The 10741-nt window shown below is 38.0% G+C and overlaps 1 protein-coding gene across 1 annotated transcript in view; it reads left to right on the top strand.

Annotated features, from left to right (window-relative positions):
* Positions 1-10148, top strand: part of LOC113233856 (hexosaminidase D-like) — a 12632-nt gene extending 2484 nt beyond the window's left edge. The window contains exons 3-9 of the mRNA XM_026469077.1: positions 29-212; positions 486-640; positions 778-890; positions 2121-2221; positions 2842-2959; positions 7005-7091; positions 9466-10148. Coding sequence (XP_026324862.1) covers positions 29-212; positions 486-640; positions 778-890; positions 2121-2221; positions 2842-2959; positions 7005-7091; positions 9466-9652 — 945 coding nt within the window. The 3' untranslated portion in view covers positions 9653-10148. The remainder of the gene's footprint in view (positions 1-28; positions 213-485; positions 641-777; positions 891-2120; positions 2222-2841; positions 2960-7004; positions 7092-9465) is intronic.
* Positions 10149-10741: the final 593 nt, after the last annotated feature.

Here is a 10741-nt window from a genome sequence, read left to right as displayed (position 1 = left end):
ACATTTATTTTTGTCAAACACCTCCCAGGTGTGGCACCTCGGTGTCTGCGATCAATGCAAGAGTCGCGCAAGTAGCAGCCGCTACGGCGTCACCACTCTATACCTGGAGCACGTGAGCAATCTCGTCACCTTCATCAAGCTGAAGCGGCCGGGCATCGTCGTCATGATGTGGGACGACATGATCCGAAATGTCGGCATGGATGCTCTTAGAGGTGTGGAATTTAACACTTCAAGCAACCATTCCGTAGGTCGATAAGTCTCTCTCAAAACCAGTATCAATGTATAAACAAATATTCAAGTTAAGAGAAACTTACGAATTTACTTTTTTGTACCTTGAAAATTCAACACATATATGAAGATTGTCCATAATTTTTGTGGTTTGCAAACTCACTGCAAATTTCTCCTTTCTTTCGACCAACATTATTATACTACGGCGGTACTCTGTCGTCAGTCGTTAAAGTTCTGGCATTGGTATGAATTGACAGAGTACAAGCTGCACCAGCTGGTGGAGCCGGTGGTGTGGCATTACAACCCCAAGGAGTGCTTCAGCGTGGATCCCACGCTGTGGCTGGTCTACGGGCAGATGTTCCCTAGGGTGTGGGCCGGCTCCGCCTTCAAGGGCGCCAACGGCAGCAGCGCTGTAAGTTAACGGAGAACTCGCACGCACAAGGTTCCTTTGTAACCTGATCCCTTTAGCGATCCGCACGAGAGCTGTTTGCATGACGGGAAGACGTGCGGAATGTTATTAGAGCGTCTGCTAAAGCGAATGGCTTGCAGCTGTACCCGCAGACGCTGCGCTACGCGACCAACCACGAGGCGTGGCGCAACGAGCTGCGCAAGTTCGGCAGCCTCGTGCACTTCGGCGGCCTCGTGCTCACCGGCTGGTCCAGGTCCGTGGCCCCTCCCCACAGAACAATCAATGCAGTATAAGTGCCTAGTTTGCGTAGCACGCGTGCCAACAGTCCGCGAAGTTGCACGTTCTTGATTTCAGTCCGCCATTTTCACTGTCATTACGGTAGTGTCAAATATCTCGTGCAGAACCGCGAAAATTGTAGAAAAATGCCGTGCAATAATGAGATTCGCACTTGTAATATTATCTACGGTGGTGTTTCATACCATAGTTAAGTCTTATTTAATGTTAACAACTTTTAAATTTTCTGCTTATCCTAACATTATTTTTGTTAGAATAAACTAAAGTAAATCTTATACCGTTGCAATATGGTCGCACCTTTTTTAGGGAACTAAGTAAACATCTCGAATTCGTCGTCGTTCAGATATGAACCGTTAGATTACAGCGAATTGAAATAAATAAAAATGAAACGGATTGATTAACTCTAAGTTTAATAACAGTTTGATTTTCTAACATTTTTTATTTATAGCTGATATTTCTACATGAGCTATCATCTGCGAATAGATTTACATTTAACCATGATGGTAATGCGTTCGACAAGTCGTTAATATAGATGACAAATAACAAAGGTCCCAATATTGATCCTTGCGGAACTCCTTTGTATATTCCTAAAATAAGAATGTAGGCCTTCTGTCGTTTTATGCAAAACTTGGTACCTTATTTTTATAGCGATTATTTATAAGGGATATTTGTAATGAGTATCATCTGCGTATAGATTTACATTTGACCGTGATGGTAATGCGTTCGGCAAGTCGTTATTATAGTTGACAAATAACAAAGGTCTTAATATTGAATTTTGGGGAACTCTTTTGTCTATTGACATAGAATGTAGAATATAGAATGTAGGTCTTCCATCGTTTTATTCGAAAAAAGTTCCTTATTTCTATGGCGATTTTAATTTCAAGCGATTATTGACACTCCATCCTTATGTTATTAACTTACCATCCATTGCACGAAGCACTGCTTCTTCTTTGCTGTTTTCCCCGAAAATTACAATTGCGAGCTATTTAAGGCTAGAGTACAGACATTTACTAGGCAAATACGTAACATCGTCTTGTTTAGCTATTTTCACATAAAAAAAACACAGTGCATTGAGTCTGGAGGTACTTCCAATTCGTCATACCTCATTCAATGTTTTTCCGTCCGCAAAGGCCTTTTGCGCTCGGCAAAACTTTTAACGATCTGGTTTTGAACGTACCGATCTGCAAAGGTACGACCACTACGCCACTCTGTGCGAGCTGATGACCCTTTCCCTGCCGACCCTTAAGAGTTGCCTTCAGGTCTTCATGAAGACTGACCACCAGTCTACCGGTAAGTTGAGTGTTGTATGCTAATTTTGCTATTTCCTCCCACTTTTAATAAAAAGTATTAAAAATTATATTAATTATGACAAAAAAACATGGATGGATGGTGTGAAAGATGACATGGATAACAAAAGGTGTGAGTATGGAAATGACGGCTGATACAGTGGGAGAAAAATACATGGTGTGTAGACTCCACCTAGCGTGGTATATGGACAGGAAGAAAAAAGCTATGTTGCCAATGACAGCATAGGTAAAAGGTAGGCAGTCTTCTATAGAATCAGAAATATTTTACAGACATAAATGTTACAAAAAAATTAACAATGATTCAATGTTCGCGGTGTTTGAATTTATGTAACTTTTAGTGTTGATCTATATATACCTGTCTTTGTTATTCTCCTGGAAATCATGGCAATGGGGAAAAAACTCAAAACTAAGACTCATAAGAAGTAATAGTAATGACGCGTCTTAGGCATAACTGCGCACCGTACTCGATAGATGGCGCTGTATGTATTTTAAAACAAGCTATAATTTTTATTATTCAAAGGATATAGTTTCTACGTAGATGCAATTAGTGACAGGTACTACTACTATGACCTTATATAAATACTCTTTGCGTAACTGTGCCAGAGTCGCTGCTGACGGACTCGCTGCCGCCGTCCGAGTGGCCGGGCGAGGACGTGGCTCGCGCCTTCCTCAAATTCCTTGCCGCCAAGGACAGGGCCTTCAGCTTCATTCACGGTGACCAGTAAGTTTTTTCCTTGCATACATATTTCATCATCAACCCATTATACGTATCACGATTGGGCACGGGTCGTCTCTCAGGCGAGAGTTTGTACATATGGTATATATAACCTAGTATTTATGGGATAATATATTATTATAACACCTGCTCGTAAACAGTGCCGTAACGTGCAGGCAAAGTCGGCGGTAATGTACTGATTTACGCCCACGGGCTTACATTACCGCCTTAAGGCATTAATGGATTTGTTTATATTTAATTGCGCTGTACTTCTCGTATAATTTAAGATTAAGCAAATAGTTTTAATGCTCGAAAAAATATGAATTATTATTTCATATAAGCTTGAAATATAGAGTAAAACTAAACATTTGCTAAATTAATTTTATAAGAAATGAAACTATTTTTCCGGATTTAAATCGCGTATATTTGTTTTTTCAAACAAACCGACGTTTCGGGCCCTTTACAGGTCCCATGGTCACGGTTGACTAATTTTATTAATTAAAATTTTCCGGCATTCTTAGCATTTTGATATGATTTATTTTATATCTTTCTTTAACGTTTTGGAATAACATCGCTACTGGTGAAATTAAATAATAAATTGTGTATTTTCTTAATTTCAATATTTTAATTTTTGTAGTTTAATATTTTAAATTTTTTAATCAAAATTTCAAAATCCATTGTACTAACATAGTTGCAAGGTTTTCATAACTAACACCATTATCGTATGGGCTACTGCCTGAAATAAATGGTTTATTATTATTATGATTTACCATCGTGGCTGTATGCGGTTTTGCCTCGAGTCCTTGAGTCATTGGAGCCCTCAGCCTTAGTAATATCGTTAGTAATTTCTTATTTACCGCCCACCCTTAATACACAATGTAACATTATAAGATAAAATATTTATACATGCTTTTAGTAATATACAATTTCGTAAGTAACGATCACTATATTTTAGAGTGAGAAGCGTACGAATTAATACAGGACTTGGCCTGTACTATATTCATGCGGGAGTCCCAGTATCAGCAGGATAGGCAATAGAGCTTACACATAGACAATTATTTCAGGATTTTAAAAATTTCATTAACAATATAAAACGTGTTAAGTACCTAATTAGCTGCTAAAAATTCCATCTGAAAAAAGCCTGGTGTTGGATCTGGGCCATGAATTTATTACATTTATTAATTTACATGCTGCGTTTGATATTTTATATATTAAATCATTTAAATAAATAAAAATAAAATACAATTTTCATTTATCAATCGTCCTTTTCTTGATTTACTGTCAAAAGAGCATTCAGAACCAAAGAATTTGTCAATTAAGGTAGACTCCAATTGGGGCGATGCCAGTCTTTTCTCCACAAAACGGAGTCCCTTTCACCTGACTCTGACTTTTCGTGATATATCCATACCAATAGCCGACTGTCTTCAGCTACTGAATGGACCTGTCGTCCAATCTGAACGTTGGCAGATGCATTGAATCCATGGCCAAAAATGCACTTAGGAAGCTTGGCATGCTTTCCTTGGTGAGGCGTTACTTCACAACGGGACAGTTGCTTCAGCCGTATCAAGCACAAGTCCGGTTGTTATGGAGTACTGTTTGCCACTTATGGGATGGTTCTGCTAAATACCAACTGGCCACCTTGGATTCAATCGACAAGTGTGTCAAGAGGCTTATAGGTGACTCGAAATTAGTAGAGGCGAAGCTGCAGAGCCTTGAACACCGCCATAAAGTTGCTTGCTTATCGGTATCGTACAGGATATATCGCGGAGAGCGTGCGACAGAATTGCATAATATGATTCCGCCTTCCCATTTGGGAAGTGGGCTGGGATTCCACCCCCATTTTGTGGATACTCCCAGGATTCGCACAAAGCGTTTCGCTTCCACATTATATGGACGAGTGGCGAGAGAGTGGAATTCCCTACCTGCGGACTTATTCCCCGAACGCTATAACTTCGATCTTTTCAAGGCGAGAGTGAATAGACATTATTTAGATGTGCATGCAACGTCGTCGACCTCATCGTCACTTTCCATTAGGTTAGATGGAGATCGAATGCGCACTTATTTTTTTATTTAAAAAAGTAGACAAGTTCTTTCTAATTTGGTTCTGAATGCTCATTCAAAAGCAATTTGCACATTGCAAGCCGTTAGGTCACACCGTTATCGTCGAACTATGTATTGATTGGTGTAGTAACACCCTAAGGTACTTGCCGATTGTTGCCCAGATGTACTGAGAATACGATTCGGCATTGCGGGGAGGTTCCTTTCATTCCTTAGTGCAGCGTGCCCGCGACCGTCGACTATTGGTCGTGAGACTTGCAGCCATCAGTCGTCGCAAGTCGCTTGCGACAATTACTAGATGATCAATTAATGTTCCTATTATTATTAGACATCGAGTATATAACCAGAAATAGAGACGAAATGTCAATTAATTTGTTTGAAAACTATTCTGCCATGTCATTACCGTGACAACTGCGCTCCGATTGGCTAGCCCGGGTTCGAAACAATTGACGGGTGCCGTCAATTATTTCACTTCAAATCGACCAGTTAACTTGAGCTTTGCTGTAAAGGACGAAAATTGTAAGATTACGTATTTAATATTTAATTACCGATGAAATTTGATTCCGTTTGTTTTGTAATTAGCTGTTTTGCTGTTTCCCCACACCACCGAATGGAACAGCACGCCATTGTTAGAGTTATTATCTTTATTACAATAAATACAGAATGTTTTTGGAATATACGGAGACGTACACACAGGTCAGTTGTTGGCGCTGTCTATATTTTAGTGCAAACGAGAGTTGGTATTTATAAGTGATGTATCACTGATGAGTTACCAGGAATATATGGTTCCTATTTCGTCTCTATTTCTGGTTATATACTCGATGTTATTAGATTATTACATAAGTAATTAAAATTATAATATTGGACCCAGATAGGTTCCTTGATGCAGTTCGTAATCGCCGCAGAATATTAATTGGACGAATATTAAATATCCTTATTATACATATATCCTAGAGCACGGACGCGTAAAACGAACTTTTCTAACAAAAAAGTTCTGATACTATATCCATTTTCCCTGTAGGTACGATAAATCGATAAGTCGCCGGTAATATTATGTCGCTAGTCGCCCGCATGCTGCACTGTATTTCGTCGTTAGAAGTCGATGCGACCGCACCCGCGACATATCACCGGCATGATGCACGAGTCCTAAATTACATTAATCTCTAGGGAGTAAAAGGTACATAGTTTTTTATTTACTTCGACTTAGACAAACTCAAACAGCAGTTTTAGTTCCGTGCCTTTTCCGCATAGACGGTGGCGCCATATTATTTTCTCGCGTTAGTGCCATTGTGCATGGACCATTTGGGTGACGCGACGTAGCACTAAATCGTTATAAAGACGCTCATGATTTCCAAAGACCGCTAATCGTCGCGTTTTGTTGCGTTTGTTGTATCAGTGTCTGGTTGAAAAAAAAAAATACCACGAAAATTTCCAGAATTTTGGTTCTCGATTTTGTTGTAGAGCATAAACGATTGAAATAAATAAATTATTTTTAAATTTTTATTGAATGTTTCTCCGCTATTATATTTTTTGTGAAATTACTCCATTGGTTTGTTATAACTATTAACACAAATATCGAATACTTAGAAAAAATTCCTTCGATCCGGCCGGATTCGAATAGACGCCTCCTAGCAAACCATGGCAGACGCTATGCCAACGAAACCAAATCTCTCACGAACTCACGAATTTTTTATGTGCTTGTTGTCGGATCTTTGTATTTGGTTTTCAAAAACTTTTTAGCCGTAGCGCCATCTATGAGAAATCTATGAAAGTATTTCATTAAATTATTTTCTCGCAATCGAAGTGAAAAGTAGTAGTTTTCACCTCGAGACTAAAAGCCGATGTAAACCCTCGGAGTAATAGACACCCTCGCCAAAGCTCAGGTAGCTAGCCACCTTGGGTATATATTGTAGGTCGTCGATAAAAAATATACTATTCCAAGCTTGTTGAGTTATATTATTTTTTATATAGCCTTTTGTGGTTGCCTTTCCAGGGTGATATCGTGGTTCAGTCCGTGGCACCAGAGCAATAACTATATTTGTCCAGATCAACTAGAAAACATCGCTAGCAACGCGCAACAGTAAGTTATGTGGACACAAGTTCATTTTATTACACCTTTTCAGAAACACTGAAAGTTGATGATTTTGGTGGTCCAACTATTATTGTGGTTGATATAAACTCTGGAAGGATACCTTGTGGAACTAATTTAGGCTCCAAATTTTATGAATTGGTTCTAGTTTGGTGTTCTAGATAGTTCTAGATAGTGTTCATGTAATAGTGCCTATAATTGTTATAAAGTGATCACATCGCAACCTCACGACGAATAAAGCTATGTGTTCGAAAAGTTCGAGTTAAATTGTCGAGAAAAGGATTTTTAATTTTTTTTTTATCTACACACATATCATAAACCCTCTGCGATGTGTTCAAAAACCGCAAATTACGACCAGCATAAAGATAAACTGTTTTGTTAGAACAAATTTCTTATATGTAAAAATGTTATTATTGCTAATAAAATCAAATTCGATTTTATTATTACATTCAAATTTCGAACATCTTTGAAAAACAAAACAATTTGATTCGACTTCATTTCTATTATCAGTCGAGGTGAAGTTTTATTCGAAATGAAACGCCAATATTAAACAATTTTGAATCTCACACGTTACTTAATATCGAAGGATATGATAGTTGGGGCCGACTCTAGTTCGTCTATAAATTAAATAAAAACTAAGTACGTTATGTGACATGCGTGAGCAAAGTTTTTATCTGCCGCCATTTCGCCAGTCGTATCATGTGGTTCCTGAACACATCATAGAGAGCTTATAATATGTGTATAGATAAACTAAAAAAAATCTAACTCAAGGTGTATCTCGTAAAAGTGACAAATATTCCCCCCATTTTAGTTTTTGCTGGCCGTTGATCACTCGTTTACATTTTCCACAATCAGATCTTTTCATATTTGATTCTTTGCCGTGGAGCCTATCCGCTTACAACGGTATAAATATCTATTTTCCACCATATCGGGAAGTATGCGTATATATACAGGTTGATAAAAACACCACTGACCATTTTAAAAGAGCATACTGCATAATGGAAATAAAAAATTATTGTTCGGTTTTTTTTTGAAATACTTAACAAATAAATAAGTTATGACATATCAAAGTTTTCTGAAAAATTGTGAACAATATTGACACCCGATGTGATCGCAGTGGGCGGAGTCAGCGCGCGAATTCATGTATTTAACAGACAACAAAGTATTAAATTAACGCGCGATGCGTTAGCGCTAGAGATGAGATTAACTGTTACATTCGCATAGCACGCTAAATGCTAAATGTTTATAGCGCGCTATTTAAAGTGCTAAAATTATAATTTTTAGGAGCTCAAGGTCGTGTGATGATGTAACGAGTGGAAAGAAACGTGAAATAGTTGACGTGCGCTAACTTGATAAGTAGAGCATCTATGGTCTATCTATAGAATAGTTTATAGTTTTTTATGGCTAGTTACGACTGACTTCATTTGTTTTGTAACTATTACATAATATGGTGGTTACAGGTTATAGACGATAAATCAGTGAGCTTCCTTTCATACTTTAACAATTACAATTTGCACAAAACTTTACACTGGTTATTTACTGTAAATTACACTCATAATAATTAATAATAACGCACACACTCGTACTTTTATATACAAATTTTACAACGACTTATTAATTAAAAAAATGCTAAAGTAACTAAATAAATCCAAGTACTTAATTATATCTTAATTTAAATCGCTTCACTAGACGAAATTTTGCTAACGTTCCACCATTAGCTCAAAATCGTATTGAAACGTAATCAAAATTATAATTGGTGCCAAGTGCTAAATATAGCATTACCGCTTAGAGTACTCAAACGTTACATTTAACATCAATAAACCAATCAGCTATTTCGCCTTTCGCATCAAACGTTAAATGCTACAAATAATATGTGAAAGCATACACGTTATAATTGTTTCAATCAATGACAAGAGCCGTAATTTTCACATAGAATATGCTCCCAGGACGAAGAAGCATTTTGTTTGTTAACTGCGTAAGTAAAGCACGGATAGATTGGTGGTATGGCATTGAAATATTGTAAAATAATTCGTTATAATTTTAGTACGTTTATGTCTTTCAAATTATAATTGCTAAAATATTGCTATATATTATATAAACCATCTCTAGTTACCGCAGGTCTGTCGTCGCGACGTACTGGCGTCTAGGCGTTTAGGTATTTACTTTTGTACGATTTTGAGGTAACCACGCGTTGGAAATTATTGGGAAATATTAACATCAAAAAAATAGAGAAATTTCTACTTGTTTTATTTCACTGACGCGTTCTATTAGTGAAAAAATGGCCAGTGTTTTTTTTGCCACCCTGTATACAATGCACGGGGGCCGACTCGTCTCGGGCCGACGTGTAAGAGCAGTTGGCCCGCAGCCTGCTGGCGGAGCTGGCGGCCGTGGACGGCGAGCTGGAGAGCCACCTGCTGCAGGTGACGGGGCGGCGCAGCGCCGGCGAGCTGCTGGAGACGCACCTGCGGCCGCTGCGGCGCCAGCTGGCGGCGCTGCGCGACCAGGCCGCCGGCCGCGGCGCCGCGGGGCCCGGCCTCTTCGCCGCGCAGTAGCCGACCACTAACCAAGGCAAGGAGCGTTCGTTCTTTCCGCCACATTTCCAGTAGCGTGTAACGCAGGGCCTAAACTAGAACACCGCGTTTTAGGTTGCGTCGAAACCGTTTATTTGCGAATTGGACACAGAAAAGTATTACCCACATCCTCTCCAATTCTTGCAACTTTGTCGACTAATATTGCGGATAGAATTACAGGAACTGTAGAGGTGTGAGTTATATTTTTCTGTATCTAATGATGCTATGAACACTTTTGATGTAACTCCACTTGTGCCATTCTTCCATGAAGGGTGCGATTTGCGTCCACGCGTTGGTGTTTTCTACTAAAATATTATTGCATAAACAGGTTTAACGACCGGCAATGCTACAATTTTTTTTATGTTAAAGCTTTTAACATTATTTAAGTGAAATTTTCTTTATTTTTCACAACTTTCGCAAAAAAGGGAGGACATTGTCAATTCAGCTATATTTTTTTATATGTTACGGCATTTGTGAACCGATTTAGATGATTTTTTCTTTGGTTGGAAAGAAGGTACCTCAGTGTTCGTCCTATTTAAATTTGAAGACAATATTCCACCTCTAAGGGTGGTAAACTACGAGATGAATCCGGTTTCGCGCACTTTTCGTTAACGGATTTCATTAAGAACTTGACAAATAGATATAATTCCACGAACATTTGAAGTCGGTATTTTTTTTATAAAAAGTCATCATACCGTCGGTTTTCGCAGAAAAGACTTAAGCCTGGTTTCTAAATTTTTTTCAGGGTAGCATTAATATAAAATTCAATTATGATTTCAATTAAGTTTATATTATAAAATTGAATTTAAGAACGTAAATATTTTTAAACAAAAATTTTCAAAATAACGCTTACGCCATTTCTACAAAACACCGACGATATTAAATTGTCATCGTTATTATTTTTTAAGTTTTTTCATAAATATATGTATAAATTTGTACCTAATTCCCTGTTAATCAGGCTGTGTTGTGTTTTTATAATTTTAATATTAAATTCTACGATAAATAATTCTATAATAATATAAAATACGCTAATATTTTGGATCTAAATGTGCAACTAAATGAAACCAGAAT

This window comes from Hyposmocoma kahamanoa, unplaced genomic scaffold, assembly GCF_003589595.1.
Source record: "Hyposmocoma kahamanoa isolate Upper Pololo Valley unplaced genomic scaffold, ASM358959v1 80, whole genome shotgun sequence".
Classification (NCBI taxonomy): Eukaryota; Metazoa; Arthropoda; class Insecta; order Lepidoptera; family Cosmopterigidae; genus Hyposmocoma; species Hyposmocoma kahamanoa.
Note: the sequence above shows the minus strand (reverse complement) of the source record. Positions and strands in the feature narration are given on the sequence as shown.